The 27,651-nt window shown below is 35.8% G+C and overlaps 1 protein-coding gene across 2 annotated transcripts in view; it reads left to right on the top strand.

The window, feature by feature from the left end:
• Window positions 1-27,651, top strand: part of NCAM2 (neural cell adhesion molecule 2) — a 607,059-nt gene that overhangs the window by 439,491 nt on the left and 139,917 nt on the right. For both annotated transcript variants that reach the window (XM_042230005.2, XM_042230008.2), the window contains exon 9: window positions 10,396-10,546. In XM_042230005.2, coding sequence (XP_042085939.1) covers window positions 10,396-10,546 — 151 coding nt within the window. The remainder of the gene's footprint in view (window positions 1-10,395; window positions 10,547-27,651) is intronic.

Below are 27,651 nucleotides of genomic sequence, written 5' to 3'. Positions count from 1 at the left end.
CCAGGGATCAAACCCTGGTCTCCTGCATTGCAGGCAGACACTTTAACCTCTCAGCCACCAAACATTTGAATAAACTGATATAATATTCTGATTACTTCATACATCATTTGCTTATTTAAACTAAAATATACTCTGTGGCCAAGTGATAGAAAAGGTGATAATTAAGGAATTTCCATAGACTAATTTTATAGAGGCAGGAGGTTAGCAAGCAATTAAATGGCACACTTTTCCTATGTATACCATAAAGAGTTGGATCTCCTCTTTCTGTGTCAGATAAAACAAGTCTAACTGCTGTTCTGATCAGCACCTTGAGATATCACATTGTATTATACTATTCCAATACCTTCTTATAATATTTACAACAATCTGCCCTGTAATAAAATTGTTTACTAAACATTCCATATCTGCATATCCCAGCACACAGAAACTTCTTGAGGGGTGCCACTTTTGTTTCTTGTAGTAAAGGTAATATAATTTCCCAGATCATCTCTGCTTCTTGTCTCTCTGTTTCCACCATGCTCCCCTTTAATGATAACATCTGTAAATTTTTATCATCTAATTTTGATATATATCAATGTAAATATTCATCACAGACCTGTGTGAGACATAATTTTCTTTTTTAATAAAAGAATATAATATAGAAATATAATAGTCTGTTAATGTTTCTGACAAAGTCCATGTTGTATCTTTTCCTTTCTATGGTTTAGGGTTGTAGCATTAATTCATTCATTCCATACTTTGACACTGTCTTAATACATCTTTTTGCCTTTGGTAAAGAAATAAATTTTGTTACCATTTGCAACTCCCTTTCTGCTATGCATTATTTTATTATCTTGATAACTTAGATCCTTTCTAGAGAGTATCTTCTCTTTTAATTGAAGGCTTCTAGCAATCATAAATAGTTGAGTTTGTATATACATAATTTTTTTAATTTGTCTTTTCTTTATGAAGAGATACTTTATCACAAAACAAACAAATTAAATCCAAAGTTCATGTATGCTATACAAAATTTTAATTTTTAGTCATCTGTAAGAGGTATCTTGCTTCTGTGTCTATTTACTGAAAGGATTTGATGAAACTGTTTTTGATATTTTTGTTTATACTTATTAGTTTTTAGTATTTGTGTGCATGTATTATATATAGCGTTTCTAATAAAGTGATTTCATTAATTCCATAATTGTTATACTCTAATACAACTGAGAAGAGTTCAGCACAGAGCTGAGAAATACTTTTTATCTTCTTGAGCCTCCTACCTAAAATGTAGTTATGAGGCACTGAAGTAAAATATATGAGTCGTTCAGCATAGCTGTGCATTAAAACAGAGTGTATATTTGCTATAACACTGCCAATGCATATGACAGTAATTGTACACATTATTTTTATAGTATTTCTTATATATACAGTGATGTATATATTTAATATATATTTGAAATGATATGAGTTTTTAAAAGAAGGAAAAATGTACACACACATTGCCAAGTAGTATTCTACTCTGTGATGTATGGCTGGTAAAAACAATGCTGTAAATAGCAATGTGTTGTATACCATAAGAATTTGCATATATGTGACAAAATGTTGTCACTAGTGGTATATTCCTTGCATTTTCTGATGTTAAGTGTGGGACTAGTGACAATTTAAAATACTTGTTAGAATTCATATTTCCAGGCATATTGGATGAAGAAAGCCTTGATTTATACTCTGACTTTTAACAATGACAACAGACAAAATTTATATCGTGATGGATTACATATTGATCCATGGGAGAAGAGAAACAAATGACATGAGCCCTGTGACTGTACAAGTATTCTATGTCAAGAGTTTCCAGGCTGCTGCACAAGGATGAAGAGTCTGGCTCTTTTCTCCTAGTTGAGGAGCCAGTGTTGACTTTGAGTTTGAATAATTAAGGGTGCTAGAAATCACAGAATGGGGTACCAGAGAGAGGGAGCTCTGTGGAGAAGAAATTTACACAGAGAGAGCTCCAGAGATCTTCAGCGCTTTCCCCAAGAGTCTTCAGCTGAATACTGATAAGTGTGTGTGTGTGTGTGTGTGTGTACATGAGGAAACTGCAAGGCCACAGAAAGAACCACGGGAATCCTGGAGTGGGTTGCTTTAGTAATGTAATCGAATTAGTCTTTAAAGACTGTCCCCAGCTTGCCTAGCAAAGTTTAAAAGTCTCATAAGAATAAAATTGTTTTCAAATAATTTAATAATATCTCATGAAAGAGATCATATATATATTTATATATATAATGTATCATATCACTAAATTTCTATAATACTTATATCACTCAAAGCATAAAATTCACAGTGTGTGACATCTAATAAAAATCATGAGGTATACAAAGTACATGAAAATATAACCCATATTAGGGGAAAAAAGCTAAATCAATCAAAAGAAACAGATCCATTGACAAAGTTGACAGTATTAGTAGATAGGAACATTCACATATCCTTTTTCTTTTAATACATATACTGCATATGTATACAAGGTAGCTGGAAAGCATGAACATAATACAGAGAAACATAACAGCATAAAAGAATAAATCAAAATTCTAGAGATTAAAAAAAAACATAAAGATTAGATTGGATTAACAGAAGATTAGATACTGCAGAAGAAATGTCTAGTAAAATCAAAGAGAAAAATACAATTTATTCAAATGAAACAGGCAGGAAAAAGACCTATGTACACTGAGAGCAGTCATGTGTCTTTTTCATGCTTCCAGTGAGTTGTGGCCAAAGAATGCTCAGTACAGGGTCCTCATTTGTCTCATTAGATAGAGCAGAAATAATGTTCCCCAAATATTTTGTATTTCTTCATACTGAAGTTTTTCCATTATTGAGCATGTTGTAGGGATTTACATAAAGATATGCTATTGGGAGAGGATAATGACTATTTTTAAATTTATTGAATATATATTATGCGTCAGGCACTTTTAAAACATCTCACTTAACATTATTGTACTTTTTCCTGTTGGATATTGCTTTTCAAAGATCTTTCATTTGTCTATAATTTGAACAAGATTGCCATACCACTTAGACACTGGTCACTAACTACATCACTGATTGTAATAACATTAATCACATGTCTTGCACTGAGCCTACGCAAACTTCAGTCAGTCAGTCAGTTCAGTCGCTCAGTCAAGTCTGACTCTTTGCGACCCCGTGAATCACAGCACACCAGGCCTCCCTGTCCATCACCAACTCCTGGAGTTCACGCGTACTCGTGTGCATCGAGTCGGTGATGCCATCCAGCCATCTCATCCTCAAGTTTAATTCTAATCAGACCTAGGGGAAAGCAGCAAAAGTTATGTACTGTGTGTAAGCCAAGCTGCACTGTGATAAATACTGCAAAATAATTACAGCAAAACCTCACTGGCTTTCAATACAGAAATCTGTGGATTTGTGACTAGTCTGCAACAGTATGCTCTGGACTTTAATTTGGGTTCTGATTTGCTTTGTATGTTCTAACAACTGACAAAAATAAAGGGACACATTCCATCTTGGTTATGTTGTTTGAAAATTTCCGTGATAAATTGTGTGATGCAAATTTGAAACAAAGATGGGAGAATGGTATAATGAAATCTCACATTCTATTGCAGCTTCAATCATTATCAATATTATGCTATTCCAATTATAGTATTTTTAGTATTGCGTTTGATCTGTTTTCTAATTGGTTAAGTTTATGTTACAGAGAAAAACATTTTAAAATCTGAATTTAAAAAACTTTAAAACAAACTTTTCATTTATTCAAATCCTTGCAATAAAGGAGTTCACATTTTAGTTATTACATTACTTTCAGAGCAGTACAGTGTAAGCATGTGATATCAATGTTCACAAGTTCAATTATGTACATAAACCATTACAATATCTCTGACCATCTTATAATAAATTGTTGAATAGGAAGGATTTCAGTGTATAATGTGCCTCATTCTTTTAGATCTTCTTTCTATCTTTGCAGTGTTGTGTGCCCTGAAACTAAAATTTAGCTCAAATAGGATATAACTTTTAGATTTTAATATCTTCTTGGCTTCTTTATCCCTTACTCATTTTTTAATAAGCAGTTGTTGTTACTTTGCTCTTTTCCATTATGAAGGATATACAGAAAAAATTGGAAAAAGCAATGATTATCAAAAACAGTAGTGATCATCCTGTTTTTCATAGTTTGTTAACCTTGTAGAAAGCAATGAAATTTTACATGGATCAGTAGCTTGAATCTGTGGGATTTTCCTACTGGCTTTCTGCACTAGCCCCACACTTATGGCTTGTCCTGAATTCCTATGTCCTGAATTTTCTGAAAAATCTTGCCATCAAATATGTTGTTGTGTTATCTTTGGATTTGATAAAAGTAGGTATCTTGTCATTCAGAGTAAGCAAAAGCATTGCCAGAGTATGATCAGCTATACTACAAGCACATTTCTTTTATTCTAATTTATTTGCTTAGAACTCCAGTCACAATGAATAACCATAATAAATAACAGTGATATAGAAATACAGTTGGAATACTTAATATAACTTTAAGTAATATATAAATTTTGGAAATGTGATAAATAATTATTAGTACCCACAGATTTAAAGCCATTGAATAGTAACACAGAGTTTATATTTGTATAAAACCAACAAGGCCTTTGACCTCTATGACCAGTGAAGAAACTATAAGTTAAATTTTCCTGGACATATTACTCTTTATTTCATCAGTTTACCCTCCTTAGAGGAAGGGTAAATGTACATAAATTTATTTCATGATATGAAAATAGGAATAAAATTAGGAAGGTTGGATCAAGCCCAGAGGAAAGAGACCTTAATACTAAGAGTAAACATAGGAATCCTATGATTTTGAGAAGTTAGTTTGCATAAATTAATTCCAATGACCTTTGGAAAGAGTCTTTCTTTCTTATGCATTTAACAGTTATGTCTTGCTGCTACCTCTACATATTTGAAATTTAATTTAATTTACATGCAATAGAGATGCAATGGAATGCAATTAAAAATAATACAAACAGAATATATAATAAAAAATCCACCCACCCCCGAAAAAATGCATATCATATAATGAGAAAAAATAGTATGTAACCAAAAGGTAAAAACTTGTTGTGCATCTGTGTGTCTTGGGTGCTCCACAGGTTCTCTGTCAGCCTCCAATGTCAGGGGATCCCATGTGCTCTCAGCCTTTTCTCTACACCTGCTGTCTTCTCTCAGTTTTTCCAGAAGCCTTCTCATGCCATATTCTCTCTACAGCACTGAATTCTCTCTACACCGCTGCCTCTTTCACCATTTCCAGATTCCATTCCACACTTCAGTGTCTCAAGGAATATACCTCTGACTCTAACCCACCCCTTTGATAACATCCCCACAGTGAACCTGTGGTATTTTTCATTTTATTTGTATTTTACTTTTAAAATGATATCTGTCTTATCAGTTAAAGTTAAATTCTACTAAAGGTGGAAATTATTCTGTTTTGCTCAGCTTGTATCCTCAGTGCCTGGACACTTATTGTAGAACAATTGCACACATACAAAAAAATGTTGAGTAACTGACATGAACCACCATTTTGCAAAAGGCCAAAAGTGTCAATGACCCTAAAAACATTCAAAGGCTAAATGTGAGGAAGAAAGAAGGGAATTCTGACCAACTCAGATGTATTGTTTGCTGCAACTGAATTCTAAATTTGGCAGTGAAATCTAGTCAAGTAAAGCTACAAAGTAACCATGATAGCGGAGAAGGCAATGGCACCCCGCTCCAGTACTCTTACCTGGAAAATCCCATGGACGGAGGAGCCTGGTGGGCTGCAGTCCATGGGGTTGCTGAGGGTTGGGCACGACTGAGCGACTTCACTTTCACTTTTCACTTTCCTGCACTGGAGAAGGAAATGGCAACCCACTACAGTGTTCTTGCCTGGAAAATCCCAGGGATGGAGGAGCCTGGTGGGCTGCCTTCTGGGGTCGCACAGAGTCAGACACGACTGAAGTGACTTAGCATTAGCATAGCAACCATGATATATGTTATGTAATTTAAAATGTAAAACAGTTAAAATATACAACAAAATATTTATTTTGTACTAAACTCAAGATAATAGTTTTCACATAGATATTTGATTAAGAGGTCAATGAAAGGACAATAAGCACTATGAATTATCATTTTATAAAAATACTGAAATACTATACAAGCAAGCAGTTCTTAAGTTGACCTTCAGAAAGGCAAAAGATATAATATCAAGTCAAATTTCTGAGAGTATCTTTTTGTAAAAGATTGAAAGAATAATGTACAGTCAGACACTTTACTTTCCAATCATCTTAATGCAGTGATAGAAACTGAAAATACTACATGAACAGCTAATATACCAATTAACTTGTCTTAGTCAAATATCTGATGTCTTAAATGAATCTTCTGTAGGTGGTGAATCAAAGCCAAGATATAAATGAATTTTCTTTCATAAAAGTATAATATATTTTTGTAGCACAGAGAGACAGATGCCCTTTGGTATATGAAATGAGAAGAAATGACTTTGGTCTTCTAGTCAAATGCATATTGTGCATTATTACAGAGACAATGCCAGCTCTGAAAATGACTTATTTCTCAGGGAATCACACTCCTTCCAGAAATAGAACAAATTATATTCTTCCTAAATTTCTGTTAATTTCAGATATACTGTTGCTTATTGTAAAACAATTGCAAACATAGATAAAAATGTTGAGTAACTAAGTGACAGGATCCCCAATTTTCTCTAAAATGTCAATGATTCTAAAACAGTTTAACACATGAGTATGAGAAACAAAAAAGATAGGGCATACTGGCTGCCTTAGTATTTTAAATGCTACCATTTTTACCAATATTAATAGCATGCTAATTTACATGAATAGTTATCCACAAGTCAAAGCTATATCATTTATAACAGGTGATAACGAAAGGACCTGTTTATTTTTAAGGTGGGTAAATTTACTTTTTAATGTGCAGAAAGACCATATTTTCCCTAATGAAAGAAGGATGTTTTACATTATTAATAATGTATCTTATCTACATTCTAATAAATATATTGAGTACAAAATTTTTCGTCCATAGTAAAGAATAGCTGAAGAATTACATTTCCTTTATACAATTATATGTATATTTCACTATTAGTTAATTTGCCTTATACAAATTAGAATGTATCAATTCTGTCATAGATGCTAGTCCAGGTGAGTTTCATATGAAGTGTCATTAAAATGTTTTGCATTTGTACAACTGAAATATCAACCTGCAGGATAAAATCCAAAGTTTCAGATAAAACCAGAATAAACAATGTGTCCTAAGAAATGCACTGATTTCAAAGATTATTATACACACACACACACACACAGTAGTCAATGAGGGATTATGAATATAAATTTATATTTGGCTAAGAAATGGAAAGAGTGATGGTAGAATTCTGCCACATGGAAGAGCTAAAGGGGGAAAGATTAGAGACAGATATGTGAAAGATGCTTAGAGAAAGACAGCACAGGATATTCATCGCAATATAAGTAGTTCAAATTGATTAGAACCCAAATTACTAATACCCAAATTGTAAGGTGTCCTTAAACAGAAAGATAATGCCATATGGAAGTCCATCAACATCAGGCTAAGGAGTTGGTGGAGGCAATATAATATTATGTGTAATTATAGAAAATTTCTGGTGGTGAAACCATCATAAAGTAGTTACGAGAAATAAAAGTTTGCTTTTTAAAAAGAGCCTTATTTTAAGTTTCACAAGAAATAATTTCTGCAGCTGGAATGATTTTTCTGCTAAAAGAAACATAGGAAATAACATAATGTTGTAGAATTTTGCAGAGTCAGGGAGGTTTTTTTGGTCACATTCTTTCCTGAGTGTGATTGTTTTCTCTGAAATCAAGAGACGCCTGTCAATATCCTTCCAACTCAGCAGCACAACTGAAACTCTGAATGGAGAGGGAGAAAGCAGATATGTCTAGGGGAACACAGTTCCTGAAAATTGGAAATGTAATGTCAAGCAAGATGTTAAACTGAGATGTATCATTACTTAGAATATAAATAGATGAATGAAGGTTCAGCAACTGATGCAAGAATTAAAACATGGTATAGCATGAGGCATGGAAAATAATTAGTATTAATATCATTCATAGAAAGAAAGATACCTGGGAGAGGGCAGGTGATGCTGGGTGGGTGTGATACATTCATCTACACATGCTGGTTTGAGATCTGTATCAAATGGACTTTCCCTGCATGTGATGTATCTTATTTCTGAAGCTCCAGGGAAAGAAGGACCCTGAGGGAGAAAGAGTGACTAGCGATCTCTGCGTAGATGTGGTCAGGGCTAAGAGTGCTCAAATGAAAAAGCTCTAGAGTCCAGGCCAGAATACAGAGACCTCAAGGAAGTGAGGAGGCTGTAATCAAATCCAAAACAAAGGAGGCTACAACTAAAACTGGGAGAAAAATCAGGATCATGTGGGTGTCCTGAAAGCCAAGGGAAGTCAGCACAAAAGAAAGGAAGGCAAATTCAAAAGAATTTAGCAATGAATGGTGGTGGTGGTTTAGTTGCTAAGTCGTGTCCGACTTGTGTGACCGCATGGACTGTAGGCCACTAGGCTCTTCTGTCCGTGGGCATTCTCCAGGCAAGAAAACTGGAATGGGTTGCCATGCCCTTCTCCAGGGGATCTTCCCAACCTAGGGATTGAACCCAAGTCTCCTGCACTAAAGACACACTTTACCAAATGAGCTACCAGGGAATTAACAAAGAATAGAGGTGCAATAAAGGCCAAAGGATATTTTTCTAGTTAGGAAACAGCACCTTGTATAACAATTGGCCATTTTCCTTTGGCCAATTATTCATTCATTCTGATTTTTAACTTCCATGAATACTTGCATTTTCTTTTAATTAAGTAAATGGGTTTAGCAGCTGAACATCTTAAAAATTAGCAGAATAGAATGCCCTTCAGATTGAAAACTTCACCGTACTATTTCTTTAGCAATACTTGGAAGGTGGGGAACATATTTTTGACTAAGAAATTTTGGCCTAAGTTGCATCCCTAATATGCTTTTGCTTATTTCTTTATTTTTGATGACTATTTCTCAAATAATAAATTATCAGTAATTAATGGGATTATTTAATGATTGCATTCACATATAGAATTACAAAGTAAAAAAAGTAACCATATTGTGCCCCAATCAACATGTTTGAAAAGGCCTTTAAAGGAGTCCAGTGAAGGACTTCCCTGGTGATCTGGTGATAAAGAAGCAGGCTTTCACTTCTGTGGCTCTGGGTTTGATCCCCAGTGGAAGAAACAAGATCCCACAAGCCATGAAAAAGTATAGTCTTTTGATATTAATAAAGAAAAATGACTAAACATCATTTTAATAATGCAAAGTAAACACATATTGAAATTTATTTGAATCTGTCATATACAAAAATATACAACCATTATACTGTGTATATAAGATACATATTTCAATTGAATGACATACAATATTCTATTGAACACTAAAGCCTTAAATATTAAAAAGAATCAATTTGATAATGGTAGAATGATAGAGCAGATATCTTCAATGAATTATGAAGTGTTAAAAGTCCACTGTATATCTTGACAGTACAAAGTAAAATTGACTGAATAAGCTACCTCTGTTTTAATATGTGTGTTATTAAGGTATTTACATGATTTAAGAAAACAATTCTGGATATGCTAATTATGTTACACACAATAATTCTTATTTGAAATACAATCTATAGACTATAGGATTATAAGTAATTGCTTGACTTGAGTCATACTTGTCGAGTATGTGAGTAATCTTTCCATATTGTTTCCAATGACTTCCTAAGAATACAGTGCTTTTATTCGTGTATCTGTGATGCATATGGTACCAATTATGTTTATAAGCAATACTGTTGCATTCATTCAAAAATAAAAACTATAAATTCCTTTTATATTCTTTAATTGTCATACATCTTGGTACATTCTCCTTATGTGGTAAAATAAGAAACTAAAGTACGGCAGAGGTATTTTTGCTGGTAAGCTGTAGCCAGAATTAAATACGCATTGTTGTCATTTTGCTGTTTGCAAAGAACACAACGGAAAGCCAACAACAAAATCCTTGCGCCACCTGGGAAGTCCCTAGAAGAACATACAAGCTTTATAAAAAGCAAGTGAAAGTCTAAAAAGCAAAGAGCATGCTAAATATAAAGGTTGATAAAACATGTTTTTATTATGTGCATGTCAGTGTCCCTAAAATGGATAAGCTAAAACCAGTAAAGTATAAATATGGGAACAGTGCTTTTTTGAAGTAAAAAACTGAATACAGTTAAGAGTTTATTTTGAAATGTTATATCAATGATAAATGCAATATGTTTCATCATCATTTTACACAAAATAAGCATAAAATCTTCCTTTTTTCCCAAATCAATATGAACAGAGCCCAGACGGACGTATCGAAGTCAAAGGGCAGCATGGAAGTTCTTCACTGCACATTAAAGATGTGGACTTGTCAGATTCAGGGAGATACGACTGTGAAGCTGCAAGTAGAATTGGAGGGCACCAAAAGAGCATGTACCTTGATATTGAATGTAAGTTATTTTAATTTTTTCAGTTGTGTATTAAGACAACTTTTTTCTTCTTTGAAAAACATTAAGTTTTGTAGGAAAATCAAAACACAGGTGTAGTTCATGTTGCAGTATTTCCTATATAACATTAGAAGGAATGTAGCCAAAGTCAAGTTATTAGAGACATCTAGTGGAGGTTATGGGAGATTTCACAATATAGATTTGACTGTATGTAATAGTCTTGATACTGCTTACAGTAAAAATTGTTACTTTTTAATGGAACGTTTAGCCTAAATCACAATGTAAACAGAACTATGTTAGTTATCAGTAATTGATCAACATCTCCTTAGATTTTTATCTGTTTATTCTTAATATTATTGGTCCTGTGTTTCGTGTATGTAGTGAGAATTTCATTTCTCATTCAAATTTTGTTGAATTATTTCACATCCTCATAAATTATTGTATAATATTTAAAATACAGTATTTAGGATACTCTGTTTTGCAATGACTGATTGTAAACCAAATTCAAGTTGTTTTTGATCACAGGTGCAGTCCTCCTTTACTTTTAAAAGCTTACATATCAGTTTATTCAGCTTTTTCTGGAATTGTTCTCTAAGCAGTACTTTAACTGCATCCCACAAATAGTGATTTATTGTGTTTCTCTTGGCTTTCAGTTGAAAATAATTTATATTTTATAGATTATTTCATCATTGGTCAATATTATTTGTGAGAATATGTTTAGCCTTCAGATATTTAGCATTCCCCTAGATATTTTACTGTTACTAATTTATAATTCCGTTTTGCTTCAAAAAATATTCTCTATATGATTTTGATTATTGTTGTATTTACTGAGGTTTGTTTAATGTCCCGGCATATTATCTGTCTAGTGAATACATAATATGTACTTAAAACACATGTATGTTCTTTAAATCTTCTATGTATTCACCAAATTTGTTCTATTAGAGTGATGGTTGTTAAAATCCTCTATCATATTTGTGAACTTTTTTCTCTCTCTTTAATTATTTTTGCATTTTGTGTATTTTGAGGCTCAGTGACATAATATACATTTATAGTCTGTATCTTCTTAGTGTCCTGTTGTTGATATAACCAGTGAACATGAATTTACTTGCTGTAAACAATAACATATATTATTTTAAACTCTTGATATTATAGGTCAGAAATTATTCTTACTGGGATAAAATCAAGTATTTGTAGGGTTGTATTTCTTTGTGGAGGCTCTACAGTTTCTAGAATATGCCCACTTTTCTTAACTTGCAATCTCCTTCCATCTTCAAAGCCAGTAATGGTAGAATGAGTCCCATATTCCATCACGTGACTTTGATTCTGCTTCCTTCCTCACACTGTCTCTATCTTTGACTTGCCTGCCATTTCGTTGGACCCACATTGGATAACCCAGGATAATATTCTCAACCCAACATCCTTAATTTAGTCACAGCTGCACAGTTCCTTGGCCCATGTGAATTAATGTGCTCAAAGGTTCAGGCTGTGCTTATCTTTGGTGGATCATTTTTCTCTCTCTAATGTATGTCTTCCTCATGAATGATTCATTTTCTCCACTAATTCCTGACTAGGTGTATTTTGTCTTATGTACAAGTAGCTATTCAGGCTCTCTCAGAGTTAATAATCTGACACTTTATATTAAATGTAAAAGCTTTGCAACAATACAGATGCCTTTACAAGTACTCCACACTGATCTTTTAAAAAAATGTTTGATGTCATATGCATTATATCCATATTCATTTTAATTGAGACTCTCACCAGAAATTATTTTAATAAATTATAGATATATTAAGGAACTTGAAAGGGAGAAATATTATTTACTCATGTTTTTATAATTTCTTTTTTGTCTTCCTCTATCCTTACAGATCCAGATTTTCCTCTAATATTATTGTCCTCCAGTCTAAGGATATTTTTTTCCCATTTATTGTAGAGCATGACTGTTGGGGATATCATCTATTATTTATTATTATTATTATTTTCATCTGAAAATGTTCTCCCTCTCTATCATTCCTGATGATTTTTTTCAGGAATGATAGAGAGGGAGGGAATTCTGGGTTGTCATTTCTTTAAAGATGAGGTTCCTCTGTCTTCTAGCCTCCTTGGATTCTGATGATAAATCCATGGCAATTTGATTTATTTATCACTTTTATGCCATGTGTCATTTTTCTAAAGCTGAGTTCAATTTATTTTCTTCATCTTGTTGCTTATAATTTTGACTAGGATATGTCTAAATGTGGTTTTCTTTGCGTTTATCCTGTTTGAGGTATACTGAATTTCTTGAATCTGTAAATTTGCATTTGTCAATATATTTGACAGTTTAAAATCTATAAATATTTATTCTGTTCTAATCTCTTTCTCATCTCTAGGACTTTTAACTACAAACATATAGACTTTTTGACTCAAAGATATCTGAGACATTGTTCAGTGTTATGAATCTTATGTTTCACTATTCTTTAGATTAGACAATATCTGTTGTTTGCTTTTAAAGTTAACTGATTCTCTGCTGATAATCTCCTTACTGCTACTGAGTCCATTCAGTGAATTTTTTGTTTTATTTAAGATATCAATTTTTTAGCTCTAAAAATATTTTTTTTCTATTTTGTATTTTTTGTTTCTCTGCTGAGATTTCCTATATAACTTTTATTCTGTATATATTTTTGTTTACCTCATTGGACATAGTTAAATGCTGCTCTAAAATAAATATTTAATAGTTGTAACATTTGAGGTATCTTGGAGTGTGCATATGATAATTGTCTTTTCCCTTTAGAATTGTTCATATTCTCCTGGTTCATGGAATGTTGAGAAATATGGCATTTTGTCATGGATACTATAAATATTGTCCTGTGCAGACTGTGGATCTCAACAACCATCTGGAAAAAAGTGTTTTAAGTAGATAGTCACCCCTGAGTTCCGTGTTGTCTCCTGTAATCAGTTATTCAAATCTCAGTTGATTTCTTAATGTCTTTGCTATGCATTGCGTATCTGTTCTAAGTGTGTAGAGCTCAGAGTTTAGGCTGAGTATCCTGTGGTTTTATACCCAGAATTATGGCATCTCCTCTCTGACTCTTGTCTAGGATAATCCCCATACTATTCAATCTGTATTGGCTTCTTTCCAGAGTACCTCTATATTTCTGGATGTGTTTTATGTCCAGAATCGCTTTGAAACTCCTTATCTAACACCTTCCCTCTAGACATAGCAATAAGGCTGGAAAAAAAAACAAAACAAAACAAACAAAAAAAAACAACAATGAAACTAGTTTTCATTCCCCTCCACAACCCCAGTTTTGTTTTGCTCCCTCTATAGAAGCCTTAGGGTAGTGCTGTTGTTATTGTTTTGTTTGATTTGTGCCATTTCCAGTCTTTTTAATTATTACCAGTAGGGGAGTTGGGCTATCATTGGCATGCCCAGACAGCAATTTTTAATTTATTTCTTCCATTCATAATTTTTTTGTCAAATTTTACTCTTACTTTTTATAATCATATTGGCTCAGCTGGTAAAGAATCTGCCTGTAATGTGGGAGACCTGGATTCGATCCCTGAGTGGGGAAGATCCCCTACAGAAGAGAATGACAACCCACTCCAGTATTCTTGCCTGGAAAGAGAATTCCATGGAAAAAGGAGCCTGGCAGGGCTACAGTCCATGGGGTTGCAGAGTGGAACATGACTGAACAACTCAGATACACACACACACACACACACACACACACACACACACACACAGCTTTAAATAAACCATTACCATGATAAAAGATTGTTCAATTGCAAAGGCCTAAGAAGAAGTTAAGTTCCTTTTTCTAATTCAGTGTATCAATCTTCTATGTAGTCAATTTTATTTAATTTGATATTTTTATCTGTACTCATACGAAATCTACCTGAAAGATATAGTAAGTTCTAGGTATGTGAATTATTTCAAATTCTAAATTGTGAGATGGGGTCTAGTGGTTTGGAGCACCATGGCCTTGGGTCAATACCTGGTCAGGGAACTGAGATTCAGTAAGCTCTGCACTGTGTTTTAAATCAATAAATGGCTTTAGCTGAGGTTTAGAGTTAGATATTCAGATTTTTAATAGTTTCTTTTACCTACAAGGGCTTCCCAGGTGGTGCTAGTGGTAAAGAACCCACCTTCCAATGCAGGAGATATAAGAGACTTGGGATCTATCCCTGGGTCAGGAAGATCCCCTGGAGAAGGAAATGGCAACCCATTTGAGTATTCTTGCCTGGGGAATCCCATGGACAGAGGAGCCTGGCAAGGGAATAATTCTTCTGATTAAGGCTGAATTTCATGTAAAGCAAATGAAAATATTTATACTTAAGATTAATAAACACACTATCAAACTTGAGTCATGCATTCTATTGACATATTTTCTTTTTCTCAGTCTTCAAATGAGAGGTCTTTTGCTTGTGGATTTAACATACACATCCTATATCTAAGCCGGGGCCTCTTGTTTTCTTCCCATGATCAGTTTCTTCTAAATATCTATTACACATGAGTTGAAAATCTCTGGAAGTCTAGATTCCTCTTTGATTAACCCAGATTCTTATAGTATTTCTTTATATGCTTTACTCAAATGTTCTATTTTTCACAATAAAATTTACTCTTTAATTCCACAATGTTAAAAGTCCAGCTCACTTTTGAAAATTTATGATACATTTAAGAATTTTAGGTTCATAGCAATATATAAATGTGCCCATGTATGTGCCCAACCTCTACTCTGTGGCAGGCATATGAGATTATTACCCTCTAGGTACTTAGTATAATTTATTAAAACTGAATCCTGAAAAAAAATGTTTTAAAATGGATGAATATTATGGTGAAAATTTATTTATGGTTAGTTATATATTTAAAATTTATTTATGGTTAGTTATATTCTAGTAGGGGCTTTCCAGGTGGCACTAGTTGTAAGAACCCACCTGCCACTTCAGGAGACTGAATGAGATGCAAAAGAGACTCAAGTTCAATACCTGGGTGGAGAAGATCCCCTGGAGGAGAGCATGGCAACCCACTCTACTATTCTTGCCTGGAGAATCCCAAGGACAGAGGAGCCGCCTCATGGGCCACAGTCCATAGGATCTCAAAGAGTCGGACATGACTGAAGCAACTTAGCAAAAATGCATATTCTAGTAAAAGATAAATTTATACTTAGATAGAAAATAAAATAATTATTCACCTTATGTCATTAATTGCTAAAGTTCATATTTTTTTCATGTAGTAGAAACTTCCCTGTTGGCTCAGAGGTTAAAGCATCTGCCTCCAATGCAGGAGACCGGGGTTCAGTCCCTGGGTTGGGAAGATCCCCAGAGAAGGAAATGGTAACCCATTCCAGTATTCTTGACTGGAGAATCCCATGGACGGAGAAGCCTGGTTGGCTGCAGTCCACGGGGTCCCAAAGAGTCGGACACGACTGAGCGACTTCACTTTCACTTTTCAGGAACATAGTAAATGCCATTAAATTGTCATTTGTCTGTTGTGGTTCAGTTGCCAGGTTATGTCCGACTCTTTGCAACCGCGTGGACTGCAGCACACCAGGCTCCTCTGTCCTTCACTACTTCCTGGAGTTTGTTCAATTTCATGTCGATTGGGTTGGTGATGCTATCTAATCATTTCATTCTCTGCCACCTACTTCTCCTTTTGCCTTCCATCTTTCCCAGTGTCAGGGTCTTTTCCAGTGAGTTGACTCTTTGCATTAGGTAGCCAGATAATTGAAGTTTCAACTTCAGCATGAGTCCTTCCAATGAATATTCAGGGTTGATTTCCTTTGGAATTGACTGATTTGATCTCCATGCTGTCTTAGGAACTCTCAAGAGTCTTCTCAAACAGCACAGTTCAAAAGCATGAATTCTTCAGCGCTCAGCCTTCTTTATGGTTCAACACTCACATCTGTACATGACTACTGTAAAAACCATAGCTTTGACTAGACAGACCTTTGTCAGCAAAGCTTTTCAAAATTCTGTCTGGATTTGTCATAGCTTTCCTTCCAAATAGCAAGTGTCTAATTTCAAGGGTGCAATCACTATCTGCAGTGATTTTGAAGCCCAAGAAAATAATATATGTCACTGCTTCCACCTTTTCCCCTTCTATTTGTCAAGAAGTGATGGGACAGGATGCCGTGATCTTAGTTTTTTTCACCCTCATCGAGAAGCTCTTTAATATAATTCAAAGGACTGTAATGCCATCAGAAGTTATTAATGTGAATAAATATTTACATTTTAGAAATAAGAAGAATATTTCCAGTCTCCATCTTTGATTCAAAACAGTATACAATTATAAACATTACAAAGAAATTATACATTGTCACAAACATTTTACCAAAATAGTCATTACTATGTGATTCAAGAAACTAAATTGTAATATTGTAAGAATGAGTGGAAAAGAATTGAGCCATTTATAATTTGATACCAACCACATTTATTATAGTAATACTAAACTTAGAAGGTGTATAGATTACATCTTTTTTTTGTTGTTGCTCAAAACCTCTTTTGTGTTTCAGTTTAAGCAGACTCCTTGGCATCCTACCAGTTCATTTTCAATATTCCAAAGGCATTACCCTTTCTAAGAAGCAAGAGTTAAACTAGAGTTCCAATTTATAAAACACAGGAGATAACAGGCGTGTGATATGTAGCTGAACACAATAAGCACCAATTACATAACATGTTTGATTACAATTAGAGTATCATTAAATTTTGTGACTAGGTACTCATTATGTATTATCTGTTAATTAGATTTAATTATTTTGTGTGACAAATTTAATTTAACAGTTACATGGTAACAATGCCTGTTACAAAATATTGACTTTTTTATTTGTATTTTATTATCATTGAGCTCTCTGCACCTGATTTTATTTCTTGTTAGAGATAATAGCAATATTTAAATGTATTTTCTCCTGTATAAAATTTGTTAGCTATATCAGAAGACTCTTAAGGATATAGAGAGATTAATTAATCTTTTAATACAGACTTATATTACTTCCATATCTATTCCATTTATTGTATCACAATTATTTCCTCAAGATTTGCAATCACTCAAAATAACTAATTCTGGTAGTATTCTCTGTTACATGTACTGGATGAAGTAGGTAAGGTGTGACCATGACTTTTACATTTAAAGATAGCATCTCAATAAGCAAATAGAAATTACAAAAGCTCCTTGTGTATAGCAGACAGGCATTTTATATCTGTGATTAAAATCTTGTCTTATGAACCTACCCTGTGTGCTCACCATAATACATTTAAATTGTTCAAACTTTAAAGAAGATGGCTCACTTATAGAAGTAATTTGGTTCTAATGCCAGCAACTACTTAGATTTTATACCCAACATCAGAATTTCAGTGACAACATCTGAAAGAAATATAAAGTTTATGCCTACAGCCAGAAGATAAGAAAATAAGAAGAGAAAGAAAGGTGAAAAAAATCATTTTACTGGTCATCTGTATTTTTTAACCCAGACTTTACATGGACCCTCTGTGAAAACTTTAAATATCTAGCATTCTTTATGTGTACAGATACCATAACTTATTCTAGTTTTATCACGTTTGTATCTATTTCTGACAGATATAATTGATGCAGATTAAATCTTGTGAAAATATACTTTAGAAATTATGATGATAAAAAGTTGTTAAAGAATTTTAGAAAATATTTGACCCTTGAAAAGATACATCTTAGATATGAACAAATATCAAACAAACAAATGAAATAGTCATTTTGTGTAGCTACTGGATTTATCGCTACCTCTTGGCACCTGCTTAAGTTAATGGTCCAGAAATATCAAATTCTACCTTCATCACATTTTTCTGCCCTTCCTTGGAATGAAGAACTTGTCTCAGTGATCTCAGTTCTCCTGGTACAGTGAATGTCCTAGTTTGTGCAGCTATAATGAAATATCTTAAGCTGGGTGGCTTTAGCAGAAACTTTTATTTCTCACGATCTGGAAGCTAGAAAGCCCATAATGGTCGAGTTCCTGGTGAGCGCTCTTTTGCACGTTATCATCACATGGCCTTTCCTTCATACAGAAAAAGAGACACCTCCCCTCTCATCATCTTTCTTTAAGGGCATTAATCCCATGATGGGGGTTCTACTCTTATGACTTCATCTAAAATTAGTTACTGTAAAGACCCCACCTTTAAGCACTATCACATGGAGGATTAGGGATCAACATGCCCATTTGGAGGAGACACAAAATTCATTCATAGGAATGAACTTTGTGTGTTTGACAGAGAAAACCACATTGCGGATAGAACTTTACAGGACCAGGCTTTACCTTAAGATCACATCTTTCCAATCCTTCACTGGGTATCACTGGGTTTTGTCATCCTGAAGATCCTGAAAAATAGGGCAAGACCTTGTGGTAGACTGCTTACAGCCTGGCTTAGTCTGTTTGAACTGCTATAATAAAGTGCCATAGACCGGGTGACTTATGAGAAACAGAAATCAGTTTCTCACAGTTCTGGAGACTGGAAATCCAAGATCAGGGAGCCAGCATGGTTGGGCTCTGGTGAGGACCTTTTCCAAATGCAGATCACTGTCTTCTGGTTCTATCCTCCTATGATGGAGAGTAGAACAAGAGGAAAAATCTCTCTCCTAACTCTTTGGGGTACAGGAGCTCCAACCTATGACCTCATCTATTTCTAATCACCTCTCCAAAGACACACTTCCTAATCCCATCACATTGGAATATGTGAATTTTATGGAAACACTGATCTTCAGTCCATAACAGTGCCCCCCCACCTCCTCCTTCTTAGGGTGTGGTGCTAGTAGGTTTGTATTCTTGGATTTATTATATCTTAATAATAAATACCTCAGTCTAGAATAGCATGATCATCAAAGTTAAGGTACCTAATTCTTGAAAAAATACAAGTCCAACAATTTGAATTGAATCAGCCAGAATTCTGTGGCCCTAAATCAGAATTTTGGGGTTGAATTTCAGTAGAGCAAATGCAAGGACAAGCATTTGTTTTTCTACTATCCAAGTATGGTTGATATTAAGCCAGCTCACAGTATGTGATGGTGTAAGTTCAGGTCAGTCACGCAGTCGTGTCCAACTCTTTGCAACCCCATGAATTGCAGCACGTCAGGCCTCCTTGTTCATCACCAAATCCCAGAGTTCACGCAAACTCATGTGCATCAAGTCGGTGATGCCATCCAGCCATCTCATCCTCTGTCATCACCTTCTCCTCCTGTTCAGAATCCCTCCCAGCATTGGCTATTTTTCAGTGAGTCAACTCTTCGCATGAGGTGGCCAAAGTACTGGAGTTTCAGCCTCAGCATCAGTCCTTCCAATGAATATCCAGGACTGATCTCCTTTAGGATGGACTGGTTGGATCTCCTTGCAGTCCAAGGGACTCTCAAGAGTCTTCTCCAACACCACAGTTCAAAAGCATCAATTCTTCGGCGCTCAGCTTTCTTCACAGTCCAACTCTCACATCCATACATGACCACTGTAAAAACCATAGCCTTGACTAGACGGACCTTTGTTGGCAAAGTGATATCTCTGCTTTTTAATATGTTCTCTAGGTTGGTCATAACTTTCCTTCCAAGGAGTAAGCGTCTTTTAATTTCATGGCTGCATTCACCATCTGCAGTGATTTGGGAGCCCAGAAAAATAAAGTCAGCCATTGTTTCCATTGTTTCTCCATCTATTTCCCATGAAGTGATGGAACCAGATGCCATGAACTTCGTTTTCTGAATGTTGAGCTTTAAGCCAACTTTTTCACTCTCCTCTTTCACTTTCATCAAGAGGCTTTTGAGTTCCTCTTCACTTTCTGCCGTAAGGGTGGTGTCATCTGCATATCTGAGGTTATTGATATTTCTACTGGCAATCTTGATTCCAACTTGTGCTTCTTCCAGCCCAACATTTCTCATGATGACACTGAATATAAGTTAAATAAGCAGGGTGACAATATACATCCTTGACATACTTCTTTTCCTATTTGGAACCAGTCTGTTATTCCATGTCCACTTCTAACTGTTGCTTCCTGACCTGCATATAGGTTTCTCAAGAGGCAGGTCAGGTGGTCTGGTATTCCCATGTCTTGAAGAATTTTCCACAGTTTATTGTGATCCACACAGTCAAAGGCTTTGGCATAGTCAATAAAGCAGAAATAGATGTTTTTTTGGAACTCTCTTGCTTTTTCGATGATCCAGCGGATGTTGACAATTTGAGCTCTGGTTCCTCTGCCTTTTCTAAAACCAGCTTGAACATCAGGAAGTTCACGGTTCATGTATTGTTGAAGCCTGGTTTGGAGAATTTTGAGGTTTACTTTACTAGCGTGTGAGATGAGTGCAATTGTGTGGTAGTTTGAGCATTCTTTGGCATTGTCTTTCTTTGGGATTGGAATGAAAACTGACCTTTTCCAGTCCTGTGGCCACTGCTGAGTTTTCCGAATTTGCTGGCATATTGAGTGCAGCACTTTCACAGCATTATATTTTAGGATTTGAAATAGCTCAACTGGAATTCCATCACCTCCACTAGCTTTGTTTGTAGTAATGCTTTCTAAGGCCCATTTGACTTCATATTCCAGGATGTCTGGCTCTAGGTGAGTGACCACACCATCATGATTATCTTAGTCATGAAGATCTTTTTTTTACAGTTTTTCTGTGTGTTCTTGCCACCTCCTCTTAATATCTTCTGCTTCTGTTAGGTCCATACCATTTCTGTCCTTTATTGAGCTCATTTTTCAATGAAATGTTCCCTTGGTATCTCCAATTTTCTTGAAGAGATCTCTAGTTTTTCCCATTCTATTGTTTTCCTCTTATTTCTTTACTTTGATTGATGAGGCAGGCTTTCTTATCTCTCCTTGCTATTCTTTTGCACTCTGCATTCAAATGGAATATCTTTCCTTTTCTCCTTTTCTTTTTTTATATAAATTTATTTAATTGGAGGTTAATTACTTTACAATATTCACTTCTCTTCTTTTCACAGCTGTTTGTAAGGCCTCCTCAGACAGCCATTTTACTTTTTTGCATTTCTTTTCCAAGGGATGGTCTTTATCCCTGTCTCCTGTACAGTGTCACAGACTCTGAGTGTCATCAGGCACTCTATCAGATCTAGTTCCTTAAATCTATTTCTCACTTAAACTATATAATCATAAGGGGTTTGATTTAGGTCATAGCTGAATGGTCTAGTGGTTTTCCATCCTTTCTTCAATTTAAGTCTGAATTTGGCAATAAGGAGTTCATGATCTGAGCCACAGTCAGGTCCCAGTCTTGTTTTTGCTGACTGTATAGAGATTCTCCATCTTGGGCTGCAAAGAATATAATCATTCTGATTTTGGTGTTGACCATCTGGTGATGTCCATGTGTAGAGTTTTCTCTTGTGTTGTTGGAAGATGGTGTTTGTATGACCAGTGCATTCTCTTGGTAAAACTGTATTAGCCTTTGCCCTGTTTCATTCCGTATCCCAAGGCCAAATTTTTCTGTTACTCCAAGTGTTTCTTGACTTCCTAGTTTTGCATTTCAGTCCCCTATAACAAGAAGGACATCTTTTTGTCCTTCAAAACAAGAGGTCAGTGGAGAAATATTTCCAGAAAGAATGAAAGGGTGGAGCCAAAGCAAAAACAATACCCAGTTGTGGATGTGACTGGTGATAGAAGCAAGGTCCAATGCTGTAAAGAGCAATATTGCATAGGAACCTGGAATGTTAGGTCCATGAATCAAGGCAAATTGGAAGTGGTCAAACAGGAGATGACAAGAGTGAACGTCAACATTCTAGGAATCAGTGAACTAAAATGGACTGGAATGAGTGAATTTAACTCAGATGACCATTATATCTTCTACTGTGGGCAGGAATCCCTTAGAAGAGATGGAGTAGCCATCATGGTCAACAAAAAGAGTCTGAAAGGCAGTACTTGGATGTAATCTCAAAAATGACAGAATGATCTCTGTTCGGTTCCAAGGCAAACCATTCAGTATCACGGTGATCCAAGTCTATGCCCCAACCAGTAATCCTGAAGAAGCTGAAGCTGAACGGTTCTATGAAGACCTACAATGCCTTTTAGAACTAACACCCAAAAAAGAGGTGATGGTGTAAACTTGCTAGCAATTTTTCTTTTTAATATATTGGACTTTGCTAGAATAATATTTAAAGTCATAGTAATAGGAGCTATTCTTAGATTTTAATGGATCTACTAGGTCTAATCCTAGGACATTTGTTAAGTGATTTAAATTACCAAAGCTTCAGTTTTTTCTTGTGTAAATAGGATGAATTTGCTCTAAATTTATTATTTTATGAATTTAATCATTGTTGTTTACTTGATGAGTGTGTCTGTCCCTTTTGAGCCCTATGGACAGTAGCTGGGCAGGCTCATCTGTCCATGGGATTTCCCAGGGAAGAATATTGGCCATTTCATTCCTCCAAGGTATCTTCCCAAACTAAGGACTGAACCCTGATCTTCTGCCTAATCAGGTGGATTCTTTGCCACTGAGCCACCAAGGAAGCCTAAGTTTAAGCATACTAAAGTTCAAATTTTAATTACGTTCTTTCATTCAATAATATTTATCAGGCACGTACTACACACCAAGCACTTTTACAGGTGTTGAGAATGTAGAATTATAATGAACAAAAAAATAGACTCTATGGACCTTACATTCTAGCAATGGAAACCAGTGATAAACAAAACCAAGTAGCAAAATATATGAGAATCAACAAAAATGGCTCAGGAGAAAGAAAAAAAAAAAAAGCCATGTGGTTAGATACATCATCAGCTAATGTCACAATACATATACATAGTAAACACTCCAAAACTCAGTGACATGAATTAATAATTCTCTTGCTCAACTGGAACCAGCTGATCCTGAATAGGGGGCACTACTGCAAGCAGCGATGCTTAACTCCATGTTAGGGTCCAGTAACACCTGAAACCAGATTCAAGAGGTGGCAACTACAGGGAGGAAACTATACCATGGTGATGGCAGAAGCAAAAGAGCACAACTCAATAAAAAAAGTAAGTTTCAGGCATTTGCTCCTCTCACATTGAAAAAGTCATGTGGTTAATCCTAACTAACATCCATCCATCAGGGAAATGCACTCCTGTTATACCTGGAGGGCTTCCGGAGAGAATACTGGCTGAGTCAAACAAGCTATATCAGAGGTTCATGCCTATGAATGAAATTTCAGGTAGTTAATTTTAAAACAATATTTCTGTTTTGAGAATAGGTATGTTAACACATTTCTCTAAGTTGTGTTAGACCTGCTTATGTAATTATCACATATGGAATAAGAAAAAATATAATTTATAATAGATTGTTCTAAAGACATTAAAGAAGGAAATAATATTTGTGTATCTTCATTTAAGAAACATCATAATAATTGCTTGGTTTCATAATAATTATTATATAACACTAGAAGCAATGTATTAACATTGTTTTCCTAAGATGTGAAAAGATTAAAAGAGCACAAAATTTTGCAAAATGTCTAGGAAGCTGGGATCTACTTATTTGAAACTGCTTAGAAAACCTGACATAATTTAATGCACATATAGTTAAATATGTATCATAGCGATTATACAACTGAGCAGTAATAGAGAAAAATCCTCTCAGAAAAGTGAAATTATCATGATATCTTAAAGAAGTGGAACCTGAGAATCAGATAATAATGATTCAGTATCTATATAATTTTAAAAGCTATATGGCTCATTTGACTTACTCTATTTATTCAAACATGCCCCTTTATTTTGTGGGATATATTTATATGGTCATCTTGAGTAAAATGTCCCCTCTGCTTTAGTGAAGTCGCTCAGTCGTGTCCGACTCTTTGCGACCCTGTGGACTGTAGCCTACCAGACTCTCCCGTCCATGGGATTTTCCAGGCAAGAGTACTGGAGTGGGTTACCATTTCCTTCTCCAGAGGATCTTCCCAACTCAGGGATTGAACCCGGATCACCCACATTGTTGGCAGACATTTTACCGTCTGAGCCACCAGGGGATCATACACTCCTTTAGTATTACTGTCAAACTGTTTCTGCCCCTGTGATGAAGTCTTAGTAACAGTAAATAACCTCTTTAAATGACTATTATTAGCACTATAGTTATCTTAAAATACTTCATAAGTGGAATTTCAAAGAGTTCTTGTTATATAGAAATATTAATAATTCAATGACAATCCTCTTTGTTTAGGGACATTTTGTTTACTTAGGCCTACTAAAATATCTTTTGAGGTCCAGTTCAGTTCGGTTCAGTCAAGAAGTTGTGTCTGACTCTTTGCAACCCCATGGACTGCAGCATGCCAGGCCTGCCTGTCCATCAACAACTCCCAGAATTTACTCAAACTCATGTCCATTAAGTAACTGCTAAGTCACTTCAGTCGTGTCCGACTCTGTGCGACCCCATAGATGGCAGCCTACCAGGCTTCCCTGTCCCTGGGATTCTCCAGGCAAGAACACTGGAGTGGGTTGCCATTTCCTTCTCCAATGCATAAAAGTGAAAAGTGAAAGTGAAGTGACTCAGTCGTGTCCGACCCTCAGCAACCCCATGGACTACAGCCTACCAGGCTCCTCCGTCCATGGGATTTTCCAGGCAAGAGTACTGGAGTGGGATGCTTTTGCCTTCTCCGCCATTAAGTCACTAATGCCATCCAATCATCTCATCCTCTGTTGTCCCTTTCTCCCGCCGTCAATCTTTCCCAGCAACAGGATCTTTTCAAATGAGTCAGTTCTTCACATCAGGTGGCGCAAAATTGTAGATTCAGCTTCAACATCAGTCCTTCGAATGATTGTTCAGGACTGATTTCCTTTAGGATGCACTGGTTGGATCTCCTTTCAATCCAAGGGACACTCAAGAATCTTCTCCAACACCACCATTCAAAAGCATCAATTCTTCAAAGCTCAGCTTTCTTTATAGTCCAACTCACATCCATACATGACTACTGGAAAAACCATAGCCTTAACTAGATGGACCTCTGTTGGCAAAGTAATGTCTCTGCTTTTTAATATGCTCTCTAGTTTGATCAGAACTTTTCTTCTAAGGAGTAAGCATCTTTTAATTTCATGGCTGAAATCACCATCTGTGGTGATTTTGGAGCCCCCAAAATAAAGTCTACCACTATTTCCACTGTTTCCCCATCTATTTGCCCTAAAGGGATAGGACCAGAGGCCATGATCTTAGTTTTCTGAATGTTGAGCTTTAAGCCAACTTTTTCAGTCTCCTTTCACTATCATTAAGAGGCTATTTAGTTCTTCTTCACTTTCTGCATTAAGGGTGATGTCATTTGCATATCTGAGGTTATTGATTTATCTCCTGGCAGTCTTGATCCATCCTGTGCTTCATCCAGCCCAGCATTTCTTATTATGTACTCTGCATAGAATTTGAATAAGCAGGGTGACAATATATAGCCTTGAAGTACTCCTTTCCTATTTGGAACCAGTCTGTTGTTCCACATCCAGTTCTAACTGTTGCTTCCTGACCTACATACAGGTTTCTCAAGAAGCAGGTCAGGTGGTTTTGTATTCCCATCACTTTCAGAATTTTCCACAGTTTTCTGTGATCCACACAGTCAAAGGCTTTGGCATAGTCAACAAAGCAGAAATAGATGTTTTCCTGGAACTCTTTTGCTTTTATGATGATCTAGCGGATGTTGGCAATTTGATCTCTGATTCCTCTGCCTTTTCTAAAACCAATTTGAACATCTGGAAGTTCATGGTTCACATATTGTTGAAGCCTGACTTGGAGAATTTTGAGCATTACTTTGCTAGCGTGTGATATAAGGGCAATTGTGTGGTAGTTTGAGCATTGTTTGGCATTGCCTTTCTTTGGGATTGAAATGAAAACTGACCTTTTCCAGTCCTATGGCCACTGCTGAGTTTTCCAAATTTGCTGGCATATTGAGTGCAGCACTTTCACAGCATCATCTTTTAGGATTTGAAATAGCTCAAGTAGAATTCCATCACCTCCACTAACTTTGTAGTGATGCTTCCTAAGGCCCACTTGACTTCACACTCCAGGATGTCTGGCTCTAGGTGAGTGATCACACCATCTTGATTATCTGGGTTGCTAAGATCTGTTTTGCATAGTTCTTCTGTGTATTTTTGCCACCTCTTCTTAATATCTTCTGCTTCTCTTAGGTCCATATGATTTCTGTCCTTTATTGGCCCATCTTTGCATGAAATATTCCCTTAGTATCTCTAATTTTCTTGAAGAGCTCCCTAGCCTTTCCCCTTCTATTGTTCTCTATGTCTTTGCATTGATCACTCAGCACAGCTTTCTTATCTCTCCTTGCTGTTCTTTGGAACTCTGCATTCAAATGGGTATATTTTTCCTTTTCTCCTTTGCTTTTTGCCTCTCTTCTTTTCACAGCTATTTGTAAGGCCTCCTTAGACAGTCATTTTCCTTTGTGTATTTCTTTTCTCTTGGGGATAGTCTTGATCCCTGTCTCCCATACAGTTTCACGAACCTCTGTCCATAGTTCTTCAGGCACTCTGTCTATCAGATCTAGTCCCTTAAATCTGTTTCTGACTTTCACTGTATAGTCCTAAGGAATTTGATTTAGGTCATACCTAAATGGTCTAGTGGTTTTCCCTGCATTCTTCATTTATGTCTCACTTGGCCATAAAGAGTTCATTGTCTGTGCCCCAGTCAGCTCCCAGTCTTGTTTTTACAGATGGTATTTGCTGACTGCAGCTCTCGCTGCAAACAATATAATCCATCTGGGTTCAATGTTGTCCATCTGGTGATGTCCATGTTTAGAGTCTTCTCTTGTGTTGTTGGGAAAGGGTATTTTCTATGACCAGTGCTTTCTCTTGGCAAAACTATTAGCCTTTGCCCTGCTTCATTCTGTACACCAAGGCCAAATTGGCCTGTTACTCTATGTATTTCCTAACTTCCTACATTGCATTCCAATCCCCTATAATGAAAAGGAAATCTTTTTTGGGTGTTAGTTCTAGAAGAACTTGTAGGTCCTAACAGAACCATTCAACTTCATCTCATGCAGCATTACAGATTGGTTCATAGACTGGATTCAGTCAATTCAGTCACTCAGTCATCTGACTCTTTGTGATCCCATGAACCTCAGCATGCCAGGCCTCCCTGTCCATCACCAACTCCTGGAGTCCACCCAAACTCATGTCCACTGAGTCAGTGTTACCATCCAACAATCTCATCCTCTGTCATCCCCTTCTCCTCC

The sequence above is a fragment of the Ovis aries genome, chromosome 1 (genome assembly GCF_016772045.2).
Source record: "Ovis aries strain OAR_USU_Benz2616 breed Rambouillet chromosome 1, ARS-UI_Ramb_v3.0, whole genome shotgun sequence".
NCBI lineage: Eukaryota > Metazoa > Chordata > Mammalia > Artiodactyla > Bovidae > Ovis > Ovis aries.
Note: the sequence above shows the minus strand (reverse complement) of the source record. Positions and strands in the feature narration are given on the sequence as shown.